The 24,261-nt window shown below is 43.8% G+C and overlaps 1 protein-coding gene across 1 annotated transcript; it reads right to left on the reverse strand.

Annotated features, from left to right (window-relative positions):
* Positions 1 to 24,192, reverse strand: GTF2H3 (general transcription factor IIH subunit 3). Its single transcript, XM_042910538.1, has 13 exons — positions 24,101 to 24,192; positions 21,422 to 21,501; positions 14,563 to 14,669; positions 12,450 to 12,616; positions 10,189 to 10,251; positions 9,265 to 9,294; positions 9,089 to 9,117; positions 6,630 to 6,704; positions 5,519 to 5,572; positions 2,290 to 2,358; positions 1,756 to 1,891; positions 1,606 to 1,642; positions 1 to 1,519 (listed from the first exon to the last, which is right to left on the reverse strand). Exons 1-13 carry the CDS (start codon positions 24,111 to 24,113, stop codon positions 1,450 to 1,452), a joined length of 930 nt encoding a protein of 309 aa, XP_042766472.1. The 5' UTR covers positions 24,114 to 24,192; the 3' UTR covers positions 1 to 1,449.
* Between the last annotated feature and the right edge of the window lie 69 nt (positions 24,193 to 24,261).

Here is a 24,261-nt window from a genome sequence, read left to right on the forward strand (position 1 = left end):
TAAAGCCTAAACAGAATTAAGCCAGTACACAAAACATTTCAAACAAAAACCTGATCAGCTTCTTTGAAATTATTCATCTTTTAGGTATCTGATGACTCCTAGACCTAAAACAGCAATTTCCATTACTCTTAGGCTATGAAATATTAAATAGTATGTTTAAAAGACAAACAAGATTTTCAAACTTAAGGATTCACAAATACTTGCCAGGTGACCACCAAAATCTGTGTGTAATTAACAAAGTTATAAATCCAGAATACAAAATCTACCCGAAATCATCTAACCAAGTACCAAACTACTTAAACGAGACTCAGCTTCTGAGATGGCATAAAGAGAAAATTAAAATCTTCAGGTTTTTGTCAGTATACACCTGTTTGTTTTTGTCAATATACTTTTAAAAACAAATCAAACCAGCCACCATTCCTGAAAGCCCTTCTTACATTGTACTGGAATTTGAAAGGACTGCTAATAACTTCAAGTTCACATAAAAAAAATAGGGTTTTTTTTCTCATTGAAATTACAAATAATGTTTCTTCTGAACCTTTAGCATTTGTCAGTAGTAAACCCAAAGCTTCTAGAGAACAGTTCTCCAACATTATTGCTTTTTTTTTTTTTCCCCTCATTACAAAAGGAAAGAATTCTATCTGGGGGACCACACTGAACCGTAAAAAAATCCATTCTCCCCAAGAGAGTCCCCCTCTGAACCCAGACACCGGCTTTCACAAATCAGCTCTCACACAACTATCTCTGAAGAAAGAGTTGCCGCCAGAGTCCTGCACCCACTCTCCTCACTCACTCAAGATCGGACTTTGCACTTACTTATTCGGTGACAAACTGTTACTATTTGGATGACTGTGTCCAGACACGGAATGATGTCAGAGAAAAGAAAACATATCTGTATCTGCAGCTAATCTGAATTTCGACAATCGGGAGTTTATTTACATGACCACTGTAAAAGTCAGCTGCGGAATCAAGGAGGATGGTCTATGTTGAATAATGCCATCACCGCACGGTTGCTTTCTCCAAAACTGCACTCAAATGTCACGGGTCGTGCATTCACAGTAAGAACCTAGTCACGGGTAACAGAGTCCAAAGCCTGTGATCAGTCAGGACGGGCTGACTGACAAATGAGCACCTCATTTAAAAAAAAAAAAAAAAAAAAAAAAGTCACTAACTGATTTGTGCTTTCTTCTCTTCTCCCTGTGTGGCCAAAAACCAGTCAGAAACGATTTGGGGTACATTGCATAGAATGACTCCCTCAAAAAAAGCAGTCTCCCAAAAGCACAGGACGAGGATAATGGTTTAGAAATCTTTCCTGTAAGAAATGTCAGTAAAAATTATCCTACACATGCTGTATTTTTTCGGGGCCTTCCCAACACAGACTCTGCCATACAATTTCTATTCATAGGCTCGAAAAGATGGGCAGAGTGTGGGGGCGGGTGGATCTTACGATCATGCTGATGCTTTCAGTTTCTTTTTCTTGGCCTTCAGCACCGGAGGCAGCGAAATCTTAAAGGCTGTCCTGAAATGACACAGAGGACCACACTCTTCAGTGCTCTAGACTTTTCCAGTGTGAGCCAGCCACACAGCCTGCCGGGGGATACTTACTCGCAGGTGGTGCAGATAGGACTGAAATTGCAGAATACTGTAAATTGAACAAACAAAATAAACAGGATGTTGGAAAAAACCACAGTTATTTTCTGACCACCCCCCACCCCCGCACAACACACAAAAGGACAACCCTGTGCTTGAACTTACTTGACAAGCACACAGAACAGACATAGCCAATTTCAATAAGATTTCGATGACAGAAGCAAGCAGCCCGGTAGTCCACGTGAATCGGGGGTGGGAGGATTAACTGAGATCTTTGATCTTGATCGGGAAGAAAAACCCACTGGGGGGGGGGGGGGAAGGCAAGGAAGATAATTTTATTTAGAACATGGGGGAAAAGTAACCAGAAGTCAGGATATAAATATCAAATATTAGCCAGTGAACACTAAGGAGAATAAATTAGGATCTTCCTTAAAAGTCTATCAAGAAATGCATTTTTATCCATCTCCCAGCGACCCAGCACATCCACACGCAGGCACCGTTCTGCAAACAGTCCTACAACCTTCTGCACACAGCCACCTCCAGAGACCACCTGAAGTGCGTGCACCCTTGTAGGTTCCAAACCCCCGGGGCCACCATTTGCTCCTTCTTCTTCCAATTACTGGCCTCAGCCACCTTGCTCCCATTCATTCCCCCGGAAACGGGGTCTGTCCCTCGGACTCCAGGTGTCAGGCTCCTTACCAGTAAATACTGCAGGAGGGAGGGCATCTGAGGCACCTTCAAGTACAGTCCCCCTGTGATGTCACAGGCCTGCAAGACATACAAAGGGCTCTCTGCCGAACTGGCACGTGCTTAAGCTTTTCTAGAGGGATGGAATTCTCACCAGGTCAGGTCTCCAAAGGAGGATATGACTGAGCAAATCAAAAGGGAATGTTCTCCCAGGGTGAGGGAGGACCACAGGCTTCCCGCTACCTCTCCAGGTTTCCAGCTATCTTATCCCCCGCCCAGGCACCCCACTCTTTCGCCCTTTGAAGACCTCAGTGTAGCACAGTATATGCCCTTTCTCCTGTGTTGGCTACTGATAAAATCTTTATTCCTGCCATGTTTACTCATTTTCATTATATTTTTTAGCAACAGCTTTGAGATACTTCATAGGCCATAAAATTCAGCCTTTTAAAGTGTGTAATTCACTACTTTTTACTGTATTCAGCGTTACGCAACTGTCACCACTATCTAGATCCGGAACATTTCCTCACTCCGAAAAGAAACCCCAAACCTGTTAGCAGTCACTCCCACCCCCTTCCTCTAGTCCTGGGCTACCACTAGTCCACTCTCTAGCTCTATGGATCTGCCTATTCTGGACACTTCGGATCAACGGACTTAGGCAACATGGGTCCTTTCCTTAGCATCGTGTTTTCAAGGTTCATCCGCGTTGTGGCACGTTATCAGCACTTCATTCCTTTCCATGACCAAATGCTATTCTATTGTATGGTTATACCACAATTTGCTTAACCCCATTCATCTGTTGACGGACGCTTGGGTTCAAACAGGGGAAGACAGAAGAGTCAACCAGGTAAGTAAACGCAGAAATAACGTCACAAGTTATCATTTCTACGAAGAAAAATGAAGCTGGGTAAGGGGACGGGGAGTGACACTAGACAGTCAGGGAAGGCTTCTCTGAGGAGGTGACTCAAATGAGGAAAAGCCTCAGAGGCAGAGGAAACAGCAAGTGCAGACAGCCTCAGGCTGCAGCGGGCCCGTGGTTTGAAAGCAACAGCAAGGAGCCCGGTGTGGCTGGAGCGAAGTGGGAGACGCCACGCGGACAAAAAGATACCCGGAAACCGTATCACGTAGGGAGTACAGATGGCCACGGGAAGACTCTGGGTTTTCGTCCATCCCGCTGGGATGCCACGGGAGGGTTTTGAGCAGGTGGGTGACAAGATCTGATTTGAAAGCTTCGTTCTGACCGCTGTGCTGAGAACCCACTTGGGTGGGCGTCAGCAAGGAAACAGAGGCCAGTCAACAGATCTTACCAGCTTCCGCTTGAGTGGTAGCAGTGAAGCGGAAGACACACGGTGGGATTCAGACACTATTTCAAAGATCAAACCGACAAGATTTGCAAGGGTAGGAAAGGAGAAGAAGAGAAGAAACAAGTTAGAGTCAGAATTTTGGCCTGAGGCGCTGACGGTCTGAGCTGCCAGTTGCTGAGATGGGGATGCCCCTGGGAGGCAGCATGAAAACCTCAAGTTCCGATTTTGACATGTGAAACCTGACATGCTGCTGGCGGTCCAGGGGGAGATGCGCATATACAGCTGAATACTCAAGTCTGGAACCCACAGAGCCTGTGTCTGACCCACGCATATAAATGTGAGGGCCAGGGAGGCAGAGCTGGGATTTTTTCCTTTTATTTATTTTTTTTAATGTTTATTTATTTTTGAGAGGGAGAGAGAAGGAGGGAGGGAGGGAGAGAGAGAGGGAGAGGGAGAGGGAGAGAGGGGGAGGGAGAGAGAGAGAGAGAGAGAGAGAGAGAGGAGAGAGAGAGAGAGAGAGAGAGAAAGAAACAGAGCGTGAGCAGAGGAGGGGTAGAGAGAGAGGGGGAGACACACAATCCGAAACAGGCTCCAGGCCCCGAGCTGTCAGCACAGAGCCCGACGCGGGACTCGAACCCACAAACCTCCAGATCGTGACCTGAGCTGAAGTCGGACATGTAACTGACTGAGCCCCCCAGGCGTCCCGGAGAGCGGGTATCTAAATTCATGGCACAGGCAAGATCTTCTAGGAGTTAGCAGACGCTGTGTAGGCTGAAACGTGCAGTTAAAACACGTACTCAACCTTTTTGGTTTTTTAATTCTGAGATATAACCATACGCACAAGACTATACGTACATAACATGGAAGTATGGTTTTGATACAACGAACACCATGTACCTACCGCCAAGTTTAAGAAATAAGATCGTTCCAGAACCTCTGACTCTAGTGTACTTTCCAACTGTATCTCGTACTCCGCATCCTCAGTAGTAACCTAAACTCCGCGTTTTCCAGTTTTGTGCTTTTAACTGATCTTTTAGGAAATAATATTTCTTGTGGTCAAAAAACATTTATCTGAAGTTCAGCAGTATCTTTAGTCTTCTTCCCCCCCTTTTTGATTTAATTAAACCTGTTTTCCACACGTTTGATTAAAAAGCAACATCCAACAGTGCCATCCAACAGAAATATAATGTGGGCAATAATGTGAAATTTAACATTTTCTAGCCGCATAAAAAAGGGGAAAAAAACAGATAAAATTAATTTTAATAATTTTATTTAACTCAGTATATTCAGAGTATTATCATTTTAACATGTAATCAATACAGAAATCTTTACATTCTGTTCTTCACACTACGAAATTCACTGTTTATCTTGCACTTAACGGCACATCTCGATTCAGACCAGACTCATTTCAAGAGCTCAACAGCCATGTAACTATCACGTAGGACAGCACAGATGTGGAGTTATGATCCAGTCTTTATAAAATGCTCTACTTGGTGATCATTCTTCCACCTATACCTAGTGTAGAGAGAGATCTGTCATGCTGTTCGCCTAAGATTAACAACGGTAATTTGAAGACGACAGGATTTGAAGGGATTTTTTTTTCCCCTTTAAAAAATACTTTCCTGTGTCGTTGGACTTCATTTCAATGTGTGAGTCACTTTCACAGAACCAATCAAAGTCACTGTGTGGAGCATAAACAAACATTTTAAAGGAACCAGAGAGCTGTTCACCTGAAACTGCTGTGACGCCGCGTGTCAACTATACTTCAGTAAGAAAAATAAACTAAAACAAGGACCAGGAGATGCGAGTGCCCCAAGCTGCAGCAGCACACAGGCCAACCCTACAACCGGGTGCAGGCCGGTGAGAAGCATTCCCAAGAAATCAAGAGAGCACACCATGCTCCCTGGACCACCCCCACCGCGCTTTCCTTGAACACGTACCTGTTGGAGGAGTCCCGAATCCGAGTCTAAAACACAGGCATCGATCAAAATATTCTGAAACGAACATTCCGGACACATTATAAGAGGAATAAGAATGACTAGCTTACACCGGGTAACTACTGTGTGCTACACTCCTCTCAAAATGCCTTACGTGATCCACAGGATACTCTACAAGGTAGATACTGAGCATCTGCAGCTGAAGCACCCAGGCCCTGGCCAGGCCGCGGTCACAGAGCCGGTAGAAGGCAGTGCTGTCACCCGCCCCCTCCAGTCTGCCTGTCCCCAAAGCCCAGGGTCTTTCACTACAGCATGCGGCTGCTCCAACATGGAGAAGAGTAGGCATGGACATGGGAGCATGTGGGGCTTAAAACTGAAGCTTTAAGAAAGTTTTTCTTAACATGTCAAAGAAGAAAATGTCTTAGTGATAATTCATTTGAATTAGTGACAATTCACTCAAATATTTGCCAGGTAAAAATATCAAATCTTTCTAAGACCTCCCCACGCAAACAGATAGAGAAACTGAGGCAAGGTATGGTGTGAATTGCAAAGTAGGGATTCTTAGCCTGAGGCCCAAAGATGGGTCCAAGGATGGGCTAGACAAGGGTTCCACGAATTCCATGAAACTAAATGCAAAACTGGGTTTCAGAGTACCTTTTTCTGGGGACCCCTCGGATTCTCATGGGCTCCAGGACCCAAAACAAAGAAACGACTAGTACAAAATATGAATTCCAGATTCCTAATCCACTGATGAGGCCAGTTAGTCAGACTACCTTTCTATGTAGGTCATTCAAAAAATAAAATTAATTCCTTCATAAGGAAACAAATATTCTTTAAAAAGAATGCTCTCCCTAGCGGGGGGAGGGGGAAAGAGAGAAAGGCAGGCAAACTAAGAAACAGACTCTTAACTACAGAGAACTAATGGTTACGGGGGGGGGGGGGGGGGGGGGGGGGGGGAGTGAGGACGGGGGGAGGGGGGAGAAACAGGTGATGAGCACAGGGTGTCATGTGAGTGCTGAATCCCTAGACTGTACCCCCGAAACTAGTATTACACTGTATGGGAACTAACTGGAATTTAAAAAAAAATTGCAAAGAAAAAATACTCCCAATTCACCTGCTTCTGTGCTGCGAAAATGACATTCATGAAGTTCATGTACTGCAGTGCGCTGTCTTCCGCAGCCTTAATCACCTGGAAATCATATCCACGTGAATACCTTGCGGGCACAGCCGAGTTCTCTGAATTAGAATTCATCTGCCTCGTTACCATTATTACATACTATCTATAGCATAAAGATGACTGCAGCAATTTCCCCCAGACCCTACCGCTCAAGAGAGGATCCTTGTTAATAGTTTCTAGAGAGCACCTGTTGGGACACATATATACACTCACACCCAAAATACACACACACACACACACACACACACACACCCCAGGATGATCACCTAGTGTTCAGGAAACTGCTCTTTTTTTAAAAAACAAACTCCACACCCAATGTGGGGCTCAAACCCACAACCCCAAGATCAAGAGTTACGTGCTCGGGGCCCCTGGGTGGCTCAGTCGGTTAAGTGTCCAACTTCGGCTCGGGTCATGATCTCACAGCTCGTGGGTTCGAGCCCCGTGTCAGGCTCTGTGCTGACAGCTCAGAGCCTGGAGCCTGCTTCCGATTCTGTATCTCCCTCTCTCTCTCTGACCCTCGCCTGCTCACATTCTGTCTCTCTCTCTCAAAAATAAATAAACATTAAAAAAAAAAAAAAAAAAAAAGAGTCACATGCTCTACCATGCAGGCACCCCCTGCAATCTGCATTTTGATTCCACAGTACCTGGGGAGGAAATCTTGTATCAATGAATTTGCATGTACATCCTCCTTCGTGCTGACTTCATAGATTTCTGCTCTCTAACCAAATATCTACAGAGGACACTGAAGCAGTTTCCAATCCTGAGTTTTAAACAGTGCTCTCATGAGCACCCACATACACACTTTACACGACCCCGACTAGCTCCAAAAGTAATCAGGGAGATTGCTAAAGTATATGCACATTAAATCTTGACAGAGGTTACCAAACTTTCCTCCAAAACAGTTGTACCAATTTACCCTCCATTGCAATTCAAGAGAATAACCAATCGCCAACACTCCCATCATCCCTGGGAACTGCCCGTTTGTGCTGAGCAAGAAGGAAACAACGAAAACCCCGTTACTGGACGTTTATACTTCTGCGCTTACTAGGAAGGCTGGACGACTTCTCAAGCGCTAACTGGCCATCCACATTCCTTCTTCTGCAGATTGCTCATATCGTCTACCTGTTTCTTTACAGTAAACCTTAACTTTTAAAACTTAGTTTAGAGCCCTTTTTCATTTTTAGAACCATGACATTAATCCTCTCTTAGGCAGCTATGCTGAAAATACTTTTCCTAATAGTTTTCCTTTCCTTCTTGTTTTGGGGGCTTATTTTTTTTGAGGTCTTCAGGTTTTCTTTAAAGTTTCACATCATGCTCAGCAAGGTCCTTCCCTATCCAAGATGCATATAAACAGGTATTTTCTTCCAGTGCTTTTATGACTTGAATTTTTACAGTGAAATGTTTGATTTACTAGATTTATTTGATTTGATTTACAAGATTTAGATGTGGGCATGAGCTCTAGGTGGGTTTTCCCCCAAATGGCCAACCAATTGGCCCATTACCTTCAACTGAATAATTCATTTTCTTGCCACAAACTTAAGGGCTTCCTTTCCACAAGTCAAAGAACTCCATTGACCTGGTTTTTCTCTGGATTCTAGTCTTTTCCATTTACCCTGTGTCTACTACTGTGCCAGAATCACAGTGTTACTACAGGTTTGCCATGTGCTTTAATGCCTGACAGGGCAAGTTCCTGCTTATTATTCTCTTTCAGAAAGCACTTGTCTATTCTCATTGATTTATTTTTCCAGATAAACTGTTGAATTTTTCTTTTTTTTTTTTTTTTAAGATTTTATTTTTAAGTAATCTCTACATTCGATGTGGGGCTCAAACTGACAAGCCAAGATCAAGAGTCACACACTCTACCAACTGAGCCAGCCAGGGACCCCTTACTCTTGAATTTAATTCCCCCCACTCTGCTATGAAAAATTTAAAAAACCTCATTAATATTCTGAGAATGCATTAAATTTATAGTTTAACTTTGGAAAAATTGACATCCAAGAGTAAAATTTGGCTCTCCATTCAATTCTCTCATGTCTCTCAGAGTTTTAGTTTTTCATCATAATCAGTTTTACACATTGTTGATTTATTCTGGATATTCAATATTTATTATACATGGGTCTTGGGGCACCTGGCTGGCTCAGTTGGTTAAATGTCTGTCTAGCTCTTGATTTCGGCTCAGGTCATGATCTCACAGTCACGTGCAGGGCTCAGCACTAATAGCGTGGAGCCTACTTGGGATTCTCTCTCTTCCTCTTTCTCTGCCCCCCCCTTTGCTCTCTCTCTCAAAATAAGAAAACTAAAAAAATAAATAGATAAATGGGTCTTACTTCCCGTTATGCTTTCTAATAGGCTGCCATTGGTATATAAACACAGTACTGATTTTTTCTTAATCTTACCAAAATCCTCGATTTCATTTCTTGATTATCTATAAAAAGATAAAAACAGATTACAATTTAACTGAATCTTATTAAACGTATTATAAGGTTTTCCAACCAATTTTTTTAAACAGTCCACCAAAATTACAGCAGTAAGATAAGGATTACAGGCCTCACAAAAAACCATAGACTCCTACCTTTAACCTCCTTGTTCATTCTGTGAATATCTTATTTTTTTAGCATTAAGGAATTTTAAAATATTATTTGATTTCATAGATATTTATAGTAAACGGGAAAATAACCTCAAATTTTAAATCAATCCAGCATCCACTTAGCTGAAAAAAGAAATGCTCCACTTCCCACGTTAATAAACACACAAGAGGGATTGGGGGTTTCCAATTACCAACCGCAATTAACTGGGCTTTGTAACCTGACCAAAACATGATCTTTGTCCCAGAATATTAAAATTACCAGGATATGATCCTTCCGTGATTGTCCACCACATCCTACATGTGAATATACTGGGACCACCAGTAAGTCAATAAGCCAGATAAGGTAAGGAATGTGAAAACCACACACAGATGAGAGGCACCCCCAAAGCCCAGGACAGAGGAATCTCTCAGTACTCTCCCAAACAAAGAAATCAAATTACACAAGACTAGGAGAACATCACACAAACACAGACAACATCAAAACGCTCAGGAAGGTGTTCACTCTACGCTAAGTTCAAATAACCTGTGGGCCTGTGGAAAAACCCGCTCACGAATTAAGCCTCAGGATCAGTAAATGGCTCCTATAATCAAACACACTGTTACTAATTTGCAGAAGGCAGAAGAAACAAACACACCCACCCCAGGCTGCAAGATACAAGCACCCCCAAGAATCTGCTGGGAGCAGGACATACTAGAGAAAATAAGAGTTTTCTTTTTTTTACATTTCAAGTTTGTACAGCTTATTTTAAAAATGTTCTAAAGCCAAGATAAACTATTTTTTGATTACCCACCACTTTAGAATACTCAAGCCTTTCACTAATATGGACACCCAAGGTTCTCAAAATTATCACAAGAAAGGTATGTTTCATGCACAAGACACCTTCTGAACGACTAAAACACCAAGGATACAGCAAAGAGCTTTGGCGAGGGATCCCGCCAGCAGAGTTTCCGTATGTTGACCCTTTATGTCACCTGCAAATAATAATAAAGTTAAAAAGTCAATTACTGGGCATTTTCTTGGACTAAAATAATTTTCAAACCAAAGCATTCATCCTGAATAAAACCAGACAACATGTCCAAATCAGGTTTAAAAACACAGAGAGAGATCTGTTCTCAGTATTGCTTAAATAAGCAATTTTTTAACATTTTCTCAATTTAAAATATTCTGAGGGGATACAAAGTCTCAGTTTGGGATAAGTTCTGGGAATGGACAGTGGTGATGTTTGTACACCATGTAAATGTACTTAATGTCACCGCACCGTACATTTTTAAATGGCTAAAGAGTAAATTTTATGTTATGTGTATTCTACCACAATAAAAAATAAATAGGAAACACCCTGGGGTTATCTGGAAAGGTTCAGGTTTGTTATGACCTAAAAGGGACAAAAGGTCATGTACAGCACCTGATCTGAGTCTCTCTCTCCTCCGTCCCATCACCCCTCTGCCTCCCGCCCCTGGAGAGCTGCCTGGCTTGTGGATAGCGGGCCGAGCAAGCCCTCCAGCTGTGGCAAGCAGGGACGATGCTGGCAACTTATGTGACGCCTCGAGTGAAGAGTTAAGCAGCTCAAGAGGGTGGAGATCCCAGACGGACATCTGGCCTGCAGCTGGTCCTGGAGCACTGATACCCCTGCCCGTGGGTGAGGTCAGACCAGGAATCCTGTCTTGAACACCATACTGAAAAGTTGAGACTTTACCCTGGAGGCCAGTGGTTCTTGAAGTGTGATTCTGGAACCAGGTATAGGAGCATCACCCAGGAACTTAACAGACACACAAATTCTTGGGACCACCCTCGACCCACAGAATCACAAACTGCGGGGTGGGACCCAGCATTTTGTTTTAACAAGCCCCCAGGAGACTTTTACCAGCTTTACTGGGGTATAACTGACAGATCATAAAATTCACTCCTTTTAAGAAAACAATTCAGTGGTTTTTAGTAAATTTAGAGAGTTGTACACAATTACCACAACCCAATTTCAGAACATTTCCTTTTACCCCAAAAGATCCCTTGGGCCGGTCCCAATCGCATGGTGCTGCCCCGGCCCCAGGAAACCACGAACCTACTTCCTGTCTCTAAAGAGTTCCCTTTCCCTTCCAGGTGGTTCTGACACGGGCTACGGTTTAAAAAACACAGCCTACGGGCAATAGGGAACCAGTAACAGCCTTTAAGCCAGGAAACAGCAGCTCTGATTTTCAGAAAGATAACTATGAGTGGAAAGACCTGAATGGGGACAGACAGAAGTCAGTGAACAGAAGCCACTACAATGATCCAGAGGAGCAGTGCTCGACCTGAGCAACTGTGCCCTACAGGGGATATTTGGCAAAGTCTGAGACATTTAGTTATCACAACTGGGGGATGTTATGGCATCTAATGGGTCTAGGCCAGGGATGCTGCTAAATATCCTCCAAAGCACGGGGCAGTTCCCACAACAGAGAGTTATCCAGCCCAAAATGCCAACGGTGCTGGGGTTGAGCCAGATGGCAGAGAATTGGGAGGCAGATTTTGGAGGTACTTCTAAGGCTAAACTAATGGGATACCATGGCTGACTAGATGGTGAATGTGAGCAGCAAAGGGTCAAAAATGAGCGCTTTGAATTTGGAAACGTAGGTGGAGGGGTGTGGCAGAAGCTGGGGGTGGAAATGGCGGTGTGACCGGGAGGGAAAGATGATGAACCCAGAGTCTGGGGTGTGTCAGCCGGACCGCGGAGCCCTCTGTGGAGACATCTGCTGGAACAAAGGCTACATTAAAGATCAAGACTGGGAAGGGTTCACATAGAAGTGATAATTGAAGGTAAGAGCGGATGAAAACATACAGAGGAAGAAAAAAGAAGAATATAATGTGCAGAATTAAAAGACCTATTTTTTTATGGGACAAGATGAAGGAAAAGTCAGAGGTGGAAGAATGGTCCTAAAAAGAGGAGAAACAGGACAAAAGGATATCCTTAGACGCTAAGAGTGTGTTTCAAGAAGTAGAGGCTGGCGGACAGCGGGAGAGGCTGGCGAGGTCAGGCAACCGGGGCTCAGGCTTGGATGAAAACGATTTTACAAAGGAAAAGAGAGAGAACGCAAGTAAACAGTCCCAGGAACCCCAAGTCTCTCGACTGCGAGCCTCAAGGACCTCCACATTCAACTGCCGATTGCACAAAAATATAATGGGCAAAGAAATCCATTACTCTTGGTCATGAGATCTTTAATTTCTTCAGCAATGACGTCATTCGCTGCTGTGAACAACTCGTATTTGCCGTCTTTGCTCCCTGAGGGGCTGAATTCAGAAGGAGGGTTGCCGGGGTCTCCAAAGAAGTCTCCAAGTCTGCCATTCTTCCCAGGATATAAGAATCGACTGAAACGGGGGGGGGGGGGGGGGGACACGAGTTACACCAGGACTCTGTCCTCACTGAACACCCAGATGAAATTCAGCACAGAAAACAAACAAAAACCACGCCAATTCTGCCTCGCAAGATTCTATAATAATTGGCAAACGCGAGTCTACCACCGGACAGTGTTTCAATGATCCCCCTGTTTTCTCAAAAGTGAGAGGAAATAAAGCCGGCCCCAGTCTCTCGACATGCTTCGAGGTGGTTCTCATCCTACTTTCTCGGATGCCAGTCGGGAGGAGAGTCATACCAAATTCTATCTTAGGGCTGGTTTACTATTTGAGGGGTATTCACCTACCCCCCGTAATACAAATCTGGTCCAAGGGCCCCTGAAAAGATCCTCCCAGTGCTTCATGATTTTTATAGTAATCCTGTAAAACACAGCTTTGATTTCTCTAACAACTGACCACTGTGCCTTTTATAGTTTTTCTTTTGATATCTTAACCAAATCAGTGAGGTCTCTTACATTCAATTTTTTTTTTTAACTTTTTTTTAACGTTTATTTATTTTTGAGACAGAAAGAGACAGAGCATGAACGGGGGAGGGGCAGAGAGAGAGGGAGACACAGAATCGGAAGCAGGCTCCAGGCTCTGAGCCATCAGCCCAGAGCCCGACGCGGGGCTCGAACTCACGGACCGCGAGACTGTGACCTGAGCCGAAGTCGGACGCTTAACCGACTGAGCCACCCAGGCGCCCCTCTTACATTCCATTTTGAGAAAACTGCATGGTGATCATGGGAGCGAGGGCACTTACTTGGTGGCTCACGGGCTCTTTCGACACAGCCGAGAGAGCAGCCCCGAGAAACGAGGACGGAGGACCACCCACCTCATATGAAACAGGCTGGTACACGAGAGTCACTTCTCCCACAATGTGACTGACATCTAGTTAAGACACACAAGAACTGTGTCTTGCCCGGAGAATCAGATTCTATGGTCAGTGTATGCGCGCAGAGTAAATATGGTCAAAATTAACAGTGAAAATATGTACCGTGTACACGGTCATGTCTGCAGGGAAGCTCCACACCTACACACCCGTCCCGACGTGGTTCTACACTCGTGTTAGAAAAGGTCACTGTTGGGGCGCCTGGACGGCTCAGTTAGTTGAGTATCTGACTTTGGCTCAGGTCATGATCTCATAGTTTGTGGGTTCGAGCCCCACATCGGGCTCAGTGCCGACCGCTCGGAGCCCGGAGCCTGCTTCGGATTCGGTGTCTCCCCCTCTCTCTGCCCCTCCCCTACCTGTGCCCTCCCTCTCTCGAAATTAAATAAATAAACATTAAAAAAGACAGAAAGATAGAAAGAGACAGAAAGAAAAGAAAAGGAAAGAAAAGGAAGGAAAGGAAAGGAAAGGAAAGGAAAGGAAAGAAAAGAAAAGAAAAGAAAAGAAAAGAAAAGAAAAGAAAAGAAAAATTAAGTTAACTGTTTCTTCTGCTGAGCACCAGATGGGACAGTTGGCCTCAGTTAAAAGCCTACATAACAAGAAAAACCCTCATCTGTAAACACCAGAATCACACCCAGAGCAGTAAAATATTACACTCTGAGAAGTACGCAGGAGTCAAGACTGGCTGAGAGGAAGCGGAATCACACCTGCCCTCTGGAGCAGACCCACAAGGACAACAGGATAGGAGCGACCTGCCCCACTTGATAATCGTCCCTGTTCTTTGCCTACAGAGTATGGCTGACTCCATGTAAGTTACCTGTGCACATGATGCAACTCTATCAGATGTCAGCTAATGAGGTTTCCGACATTCATTCCTTTCAAAGGTGCACGTACTGATTCTTGACGCTGTCAGTATTGTTCAACGCTATAGAAAAATATCTTTTTTGCACTACAGGAAAGGAACAGTACATGCCGACTGGCATCAAAATCTCACAAGTGTGAAGCCCTGAACAGGTACTCACGACAGTCATACCTTTCTTGAATGTGACTTGCTATCACGGCAAGTTTGTTGGAACGATTCATGAATAAATGAGAATTTCCCAGCACCATCACAGCATCTATGCATTTTGATAAAGTAAACTGTTGAAAAATAGAAACCATAAGAAAAGATAAAGCAGGTACCCAAATAACTAGGTTAGGTCTTGAAATGATAAAGACTTCATTTAAATTTTAGACAATTATTCACTGCTGAAACTCGCTCAGGAACCCCCTCCTCCAAAGCCATAAACCAAAACACTTGAAAGTTAGTTTTCTAATTTTATTTATCTGAAATGATTTCTACATCAGTGCATTATTCCACAAATATTTTCTGTACGACATTTAAGGAAAACAAACATGTTACACATTCTATGATAAAATTACTAGAAAACTACCACCACGCAGAACAGATGATTAATATACATACCGATTAAATTAGTGATTTGTAAAAGTTTTCCATTCATTCAGTCACTAAGTATGCTAAGCACCTGTTATATGCCAGGCAAAGATCCATTCTTCCATCGAGCTTACATTTTCTTAAGCACTAATATTACTAAAACATGTAGGTGAATATATTTATAATCCTGGAATAAAGCATGTTTCTCTTAAAGGAAAAAATACTTCAGGCAGCAAATAAAACACTGATAAATTCCACTTTATTTAAAAAAAGTACAACAAACCTATTAAAATTTCTATATGGCAAAAAAAGTGACTATAAACAAAAGTGAAAGGCAAATTACAAACTGGAAAAAAAAACTGCAATATATGACAAGCAAAAGGTGAACTTTCTAATATAAAGAGTATCCACAAATCATTAAAAAAAATAATACCCAGAGAGGAAAATGTGCAATGCCCCAAGAGAGAATGGGCCATCAAATATACTAAAAGCAAACTGAGATAACTTTTATGGTACATCCTATGGGCAAAAGATAAGACAAGGAAAGAGAGAAGTGCCAGGGTGACTCAGTCAGTCAAGCGTCTGCCTCTTGATTTCAGCCCTGGTCGTGATCTCACCTTTTGTGAGATCAAGTCCTGCGTTGAGCTCCATGCTGACAGCACAGAGTATGCTTGGGATTTCCTCTCTCTCTCTCTCTCTCTCTCTCTCTCTCTCTCTCTCTCTGCCAAGCCCCCGTCTCTCAAAAATAAATAAATAAACTTAAGAAAGAAGAGGGGGGCACCTGGGTGGCTCAGCTGGTTAAGCATCTGACTCTTCGTTTCGGCTAAGGTCATGATCTCACAGTTTGTGAGTTTGAGCCCCATGTCTGGCTCCACACTGACAGTGCAGAGTCTGCTTGGGATTCTCTCTCTCCCTCTCTCTGCCCCTCCCCTGCTTGTGCTCTCTCTCTCTCTCTCTCTCTCAAAATAAATAAGCTTAAAAATTTAAAAACAAAACAAAACAAAAACAAGGCAAGAGAACATCTTATTTGGGTACAAAAAAAAAAAAAAGGAATTCTCATATTCCACTGATGAGAGTTCAAAATAAAAGTTTTTTGAGGCGTAATAGGGTAATATGCAGTGATGTGCTGGTCTATACGATGGAAAACTATTCAACAACAATAAAAAGGAATGCATTACTGTAACAACTTGGACAGATCTCAAAATAATTATGCTGAGTAAAGAAATGAGACCAAAAGAAATCCCACTACATATTGTTTGATTCCATTTATATAAAAATCCAGAAAATGCAAACTAGTCTATAATGACAAAACAGATGACTGGTTGCCCAGGGGCAAAGACCAGCAGAGAGAAGTAGGCAGGATAAAGGAACGTGATGAAACTTCACAGATTTATATGTTCATTATTTTGATTGTGATGATAATTTCATGAATGTATACATATACAAAAACATATCAAACTGAACACTTTAAATATATGCTATCCATTGCATGTCAGTTATATCTCAATACAGCCGATTTTAACTTTGATTTTTCTTTTTATTTACTTTTTTTAAGTGTGCTCTACGCCCAATGTGGGGCTTGAACTCAAGACCCCAAGATCACAAGTTGCATGCTCTACCAACTAAGCCAGCCAGATGCCCCTGGATAAAGCTGACTTTAAAAAAGACACCATTAAGAAAATGAAGAGACAGGTCACAAAGTCATAGATCCGGAGAAAATATTTGTGAATCATATACTTGGAAAAAGACTTATATCCAGAATATATGAAGAATTCTTACAATTCAGTAATAAGAAAACAAACAGCCCAATTTTAAAATTGGGCGTAATAACTGAATATGCATTTCAACTAAAAAAATATGACGGGGCGCCAGGGTGGCTCAGTCTGTCAATTGTCTGACTCTTGATCTCGGCTCAGGTCATGATCTCATGGTATGTGAGATTGAGCCCCATGTCAGGCTCTGCACCGACACCATGGAGCCTGCTTGGGATTCTCTATCTGCCCCTCTCTCTGCCCTTCCCCCGCTCACAGTCTCTCTTTCTCTCTCAAAATAAATAAATAAACTTAAAAAAAAAAGAAAATATGACGCCTAATAAGCATATACTATATACATAATACACATACATTATATCTGTATATGTAACAGTCATGAAGGAAATGCAAATTAAAACCCTAATGAGATACCACTACTTACTTACTAGAATGATTATTTAAAAAAAGACATGTGTTGGCAAGGATGTGAAGAAACTACAACTCTTACACACCTCTCAAAGGAATCGAAAACGGCGTACCCACTCCACTCTTTAAGTCTGGCAGCATCTTAAAAAGTTAAAACTAAACTCACCACATGACCCAGCAACTCAACTCATAGGCATCTAGCTACTCAAGAGAAATGCAAACATATGTCCACAAAGACTTGTTTGAGAATTATTTGAGCATTATTCCTAACAATCAAAAAGTGGAAACAATCCAAACATTCATGAACAGATGAACAAGAGGTATAGCCACACAATAAAATACTATTCAGTAATAAAAAGGAACCAGCAATACGTACTACAACATGGATGAACCTCAAAAATATTAAGTGGAAAACAAAATCAAAATAGTGCATATAACCAAAACTCACCCAATAGGAAAAACATCATTCAAAACTTTAATAACCATTAAAAATTTAATTCATAGTTTAAAACCTCCCCCAAAAGCAAACTCCAGGCCCAGATGATTTCATTGGCATTTCAAGAATGGACACCTGGCGTGCCTGGGTGGCTCAGTCAGTTAAGTGTCTGACTTTGGCTCAGGTCATGATCCCTCTCTTCCCGAGTCTGAGCCTGCGTCAGGCTCTGTGCTGACAGCTCGGAGCCTGGAGCCTGTTTCAGATTCTATGTCTCCCTCTCTCTCTCTGCCCCTCCCCTGCTTCCACTCTGTCTCTCTTGCTCTCAAAAATAAACATTTTTGGGGGCGCCTGGGTGGCTTAGTCGGTTGAACGTCCGGCTTCGGCTCAGGTCATGATCTCGCGGTTCGTGGGTTCGAGCCCTGCATCGGGCTCTGTGCTGACAGCTCAGAGCCTGGAGCCTGCTTCTGATTCTGTGTCTCCTGCTCTCTCTCTGACCCTCCCCTGCTCATGCTCTGTCTCTCTCTGTCAAAAATAAATAAACATTAAAAAAAAATTTTTTTTTAATAAATAAAAATAAACATTAAAAAATATTTTTTAATTAAAAAAAAATAAAACAAAAAAATAAAGAATTGATACCAAATTCAAAATAATCTGTTCCAGAAAACAGAAAAGAAGACTTCCCAATTCATCTTACGAAGCCAGTATCACTCTTGTGTCAAAACCAGCCAAAGGTGGGGCGCCTGGGCGGCTCAGTCGGTTGAGCGTCTGACTTTGGCTCAGGTCATGATCTCGTGGTTCATGGGCTCGAGCCCCACGACGGGCTCTGTGCTGACACCTTGGAGCCTGGAGCCTGCTTCGATTCTCTGTCTCTCTGTCTCTGTCTGTGTCTCTCTCTGCACTCCCCACCCCCCGTCAAAAATAATATAAACATTCATTTCTTTTAATTTATATGGAAATGCAAAGGAACTAGAATAGTTAAAAAAAATAATTTTGAAAAAGAAGAAGAAAGCGGGAGGAACCAGCCAGCTGGAGCCCAAGACTTACTATCTAGCTATCGTAATCAACACTCTGTGGTACCGGTGGAGGGAGAGACAGAGAGCGCAAAGGAACAGAAAGAGCACCCAGAAATAAACCCACACCCAAGTCACCCAATAAACCCATCACCCAAGTGATTTCTGACGAGGCTGCAAAAGCCATTCAGTGGGGAAAAGGTAATCTTTTCAAATCTGGCGCCGGAGCAAATGGATTACACAGAGGCAAAAAAATGAAAGCTCAACTTAAATTTCACAGCTTGTTCAAAAAAGATAATTCAAAGTGGATTGTGGATTTATTTGGTCGTTTTCTCTAGGATTTCATTTTTAAGTAATCTCTACCCCCGCCCCCCCCCCGCCCCCCAACGTGAGGCTCGAACTCTCGACCCGGAGATCATGAGCTGCACGCTCTGTGGACTGAGCCGGCCCTCCTGGATTATGCATTTACACGTAGAACGTTTCACAGAAAACGCTGCAGAAAATCTTTAAGACCTAGAGCAAGGCTGAGAATTCTTATAGCACCAGAAGCACAAGCTGTATTTTTTAAATATCGAGAAACCGGGCTTGATCAAAATTGAAAATTTTCTGCTCCGTGAGAGGCCACCAGAAGAGGATAAAAAGACAAGCTAAAGCTTGGGAGAAAATACTTGCCAGCAAGATATCTGACAAAGGGCTTATATCTAGGACACGTTTTTCAAATCTCGAAATTCAATAGTTAAAAATAACCCTAACACCCCAATGAGAAAATGGACTAACGACATGAAAAGACACGTGAGGAGGCCGATCTGTGTGGCAAATAAGCCTACGAGAAGATGTGCAGCATGTCTAGCTATTAAGGAAATGCGATTAAGACCACGATAAGGTGGCATTCCATGCTCATTACAACGGCTAATATAAAAGACAGCGACCACATCAAACGCCGGTGAGGAGAGGGACAAACGGGATCCCTCACGCTTGCTGGTGGGAGCGTACAGCCATTCTAGAAAACAGTACAGCAGTTTCTCATCCAACCAAACGTGCGATCACCATGCAGCTGCGATCCTGGACATTCATCCCACAGAAATGAAAACTGACATCCACCCAAAAACCTCCATTCAAATCTTCAGAGCAGCTTTTTATGTAGCAAACAAAACCTGAAGAAAACCACCCAAATGTCAAAGCTTTACCAGGTGAGTGACGAAACGAGCTGTGGCATATCAGTCCGCAGAACACCGCTCAGCCATAAAAAGGGCAAACTTTGATACATGGAACAACCTGGATGGATCAAGGGCATTCTGTTTTGTTTTTAAATGTTTAATTTTATTTTTGAGAGAAAGAGCACGCATGCGTGGAGAGTGGGGTAGGGCAGAGACGGGGGGGTGGGGGGGTGGAGCGGATGAAGGACCCAAAGTGGGCTCTGCGCTGTCAGCAGGGTTCAAACTCATGAACTCCAAGATCGTGACCTGAGCCGACATCAGGCGCTTATCCGACTGAGCCAGCCAGGCACCCCAAGAGCATTCAGCTGAGTGAAAAAAGCCAACCTCAAAGGCTACACACTTTATGACCTATTTACGTAACAGAACTATAGCACTGGAGAACAGATTAGATCAGCATTTATTAGGGTTTAGGGACCAGGACTGTCTAAAGTGTAGCAACTATATTATTATTACTATTTTTTTTTTAATTTGAGAGAGAGAGAGAGAATGCATGACTGGGGGAGATGGGTGGAGGGGGAGAGAAAGAGAAAGAGAAAGAGAAAGAGAGAGAGAGAGAGAGAGAGAGAGAGAGAGAATCTCAAGCAGGCTCCACTCCCAGTGTGGAGCCCAACACGGGCTCCATCCCACGACCCTGGGATCACGACCTGAACTGAAAGCAAGAGTTGGACACTCAACCAACTGAACGACCCAGATGCCCCAGGTGTAGCAACTATAAAAGGAACACAAGTGACGGGGGGCCCGGATGGCTCAGTGGGTTAAGCATCCTACTTCAGATCAGGTCATGATATCATATCACAGTTCACAAGTTCGAGCCCCACATCAGGCTCTATGCTAACAGCTCAGAGTCTGGAACCTGCTTCCGATTCTGTGTCTCCCTCTCTCTCTGCCTCTCCCCTGCTGACACTCTGTCTCTCTCTTTCAAAAATAAACATTCAAAAAAAGTAAAAATAAAAAAAAAGGAGCACTGTGATGAAACAGCTCTCGTCCTGACTGTGGTGGTAGTTCCACAAATCTATACATGCGACAGGGACAGCATAGCACCGCACGTACACACGCATGGATGGGAATCTGTCGTGATCCAAATAAGGTCTGAAGAGCATACTGGTGTCAGTTTCCTGGCTTCACTCCTGTACTTGAGATACAGGAGGTGTTACCACTGGAGGAAGCCGGAGCAAGTGTGCACGGGGCCTCTCTGCACCATTTTTTTAACAATTTCTTATGAGTCTGTAATTATTTCAAAATAAAATACTTCAAAATAGATTTTTTTTAAAGGCCTACATATTGCATGGAATATGCGAAATGTCCTGAAAAGGCAACATAGAGACAGATAGCAGATCACTGGCTGCCTGCAACTAGGGGGTAGAAGCACTGACTGTGAACAGGCATGAGGGAACTTTTTGGGGGTGATAGAAATAGCCTAAGATGAAAGTGTGGTGGTGGTTACACTATTTTATTGTGATTTTTACTAAAAAAGCATCGAATTGTACATTAGAATGGATGAATTTTATGGTATGTAAAGGACTTTACTATAGCTGATTTTTTTTTTTTTTAAAAAGCAATATAAACACACACTCAATTAAACCAGAATTATCCAAAGGTCTCCTCAAGCAATCTTACCTGAGATTCCTTTAATCCTTGTTTCCCCCACCAAATTGGGTTGGTATCAACTATGATAACCAGAAGATTCAATTCATCTTCTGAAAATATTAACAAAAAATAAAAACGTTAGCCTCACGGAAGCAGAGCAAAGCTAACATTTCCAATTTGTAAATTAAACCCACACCAGGCACCACCACTTGCCTTTACATGTGTGTCAACCTACAATCATGAAATTAACAAAAGGCCATGTTCTTTTAATAATCTAAAGCTCTGTGGGCCCTTAGCAGGCTCTTGCCTGCTCTCTGCACCCCTACATCTTTGATGCACTAGAACGGAAGCTCCGTGAAGGGGGGACTCTTCCTCCTCTGCTTGTAGCACAACTGCCTAACATGTGGTAGACGCCCAATAAATACCTAACAAACGAAGCCCAAATATTCATTTTAAATGCCTGGTCAAGCACAGAACACACCGATTAACCAGTTAATATGCAACAGTGGTAGAATTTCAGGCACGGAGGGGTTGAAGGGAGACACTGGACTCAGTTTGGCCTCAAGTCTATCAAATATACTAGCAGCGAGGCCAACTGTGATTTGGAACCAAAATTTTTTTTTAACTAGGCTCCACGCCCAGGGCAGAGCCCAACACTGGGCTTGAACTCAGAACGCGGAGATCAAGACCCGATCTGAGATCAAGGGTCAGACACTTAACCCACTGAGCCACCCAGGCACCGCAGGAACCAATTTTTAAAAGGTGAAAACCAAAGAGGGAAAAGCAATTGTTATGTAAAGATTTTACTGGGAATAGGCTACTCTCCAGAGTTAGGCACAACTAGACAGGCTAACAACACCATGAATTCATTCAACAAACACTGACACTAAATACCAGTGTCAGGTGCTGGGGATACTGGGTTCAAGCCCTCAAGGAGTCTAAATTCTAACCGAGGTGAGAGACACACAAACCCGTAAGTCCTTGCCGTTATGAAAAACCCAGGATGCTCGTTTAATAGCAAAAAGCAGTAACGCCTTTCCTGCCCCCCATACCTTCTTCCTGCAGTTCCACCTCCTGTATCGGGATAATCGACCTGAACTATGGCATTCCTGCTCTGCAAATGAAAGTAACTTGCGCGAAGTCACATGGCCCGCTGGCAAGTAGTGAAACACCCTGCTATGAAGACAGGTCTGCCGGACTCTAAAGACTAGCTTTTCAATGCCTCACTGGCCGCTTTGACCCTCTTTTAACGACACTCAGAACTCACTGCCTCATTTTACAGCTAGTTGTGTTTCTGATCTCTGTTGCCAGCTCTGCTAAATCTAGCCCGCCAGACGGGACTCCTTACAGAATGAGGATTTTTGCTAACCCTAGGGTGAAATAACACATGCAAACCACACGCACAAAGACGCCTAGCACAGAAGCAGCACTTAGTAACTGTCTTTCACAGGACTTCCTGTGAAAGACACGCCTCCACCCGTAAGCCCACACTCCTTTGGCCTCATTCCCCATGAGGCCCCATCCCACAATTCTCAAGGTCACTCCCTGCCACCACCCGAAGCCTGAGACGAAGACAAAGTGCTGCCTTTCAGGAGAGACGGGTATCCATACACACGGCACTGCCCTGTGATTTTTCCTTCTTTGGACTACGCCAGGCCTGCCTCTCTCACAGCCCTGGGGTATCTTAAAAAAAGATAAAGGAAGCATGGGCAGTTGTTACAGCCTCTGAAATGATCTATTTCCACTCTTGCTGCCACGGTCCCTTCTCCACACAGCAGTCAAAGTGACCTTTTAAAATTATAAATCAGGGACGCCCGGGGGGCTCAGTCGGTTAAGCGTCCGACTTCGGCTTAGGTCACGATCGCACGGTTCCTGGGTTCGAGCCCCATGTCGGGCTCTGTGCGGACAGCTCAGGGCCTGGAACCTGCTTCGGATTCTGTGTGTGTGTCTCTCTCTCTCTGCTCCTCCCCCACTCATGCTCTCTCTCTCAAAAATAAATATTTTTTAAAGGTTTTTGAATTATAAATCAGATGGTACCAACTCTTTGCTTGAGACCCTACAATGGCTTCATATTACACTTAAAAACAAAGCTCAACCTCTTTACCTTGGCCCACAAGGGCCATGCATCTGCCTAGCTCTCTGATCTCATCCTTTTAGCTCATTTCGCTTCCACCACGCTGGTCTCTTTTTTTTCTTAAGACATCAGGCTCTACAACTGGTAGTTTAACGTATGGATGAAAGTCTCTCCTTTCTATCCCTCAAGTTCCCCATTTCCATCTCACTGTAACGCAGTGGCTCAACTTGCCACGGCGCCTTCGCATAGTCATTCAAGACTCCGTTTCAGTACCGGAGCTCTTATCGGAAGTAGATGCACCTCGACCATCCAGTATACGTCTTCACACCTCTTGTCACCCTTCGAAGCTATTCTTATTTACTTGCCTACTGTCTGCCTCGCCCGCTAGACTGTACCCTCCCCGAGGGCCCTTGTCTGTCATGTTCTCAGCCGTATTGCGCAGCGCATGAAATAACGCCTGGCACACAGGACGCCGTTCAGAAATATTTACTGAATAAATGAATTCTTTTGCTACTCCCCTAAAGACCAAACACGTTGCACCCGGCCCCCGACATAATGCTCCACCTGGGTGGTCCTGGCCAGGCCGAGCCCGCCCAGTCCCGGGGTCGAGGGGTCCCTCCCAGCACGGCCCTCACCGTCTGACACCATGGCAGCCAGGATCCCCCCACGCCCCGGCAGCAAGCAGCCAAGTATTCCTCCCGGCTCCTGGGCACCCCGACTTCCGGCGCCGCCGCGTGACGCAAAGGCGGCTCCGCCCAGGCCTCGCGCCGTACCCTCGGCCCCGCCCCCAAAGCGC

This window comes from Panthera leo, chromosome D3, assembly GCF_018350215.1.
Source record: "Panthera leo isolate Ple1 chromosome D3, P.leo_Ple1_pat1.1, whole genome shotgun sequence".
Taxonomy (NCBI): Eukaryota; Metazoa; Chordata; class Mammalia; order Carnivora; family Felidae; genus Panthera; species Panthera leo.

What these genes read in the sequence shown, in the direction of transcription:
- GTF2H3 (XM_042910538.1), bottom strand. An exon ending in GCAAGTCACATTCAAGAAAG is followed by an intron (nt 12,617 to 14,562) that starts GTATGACTGTCG and finishes CCCCCGTTTCAG; the next exon opens with TCGATTCTTATATCCTGGGA. An exon ending in CCTCGCCAAAGCTCTTTGCT is followed by an intron (nt 9,295 to 10,188) that starts GTATCCTTGGTG and finishes TAAAAAAATAAG; the next exon opens with ATATTCACAGAATGAACAAG.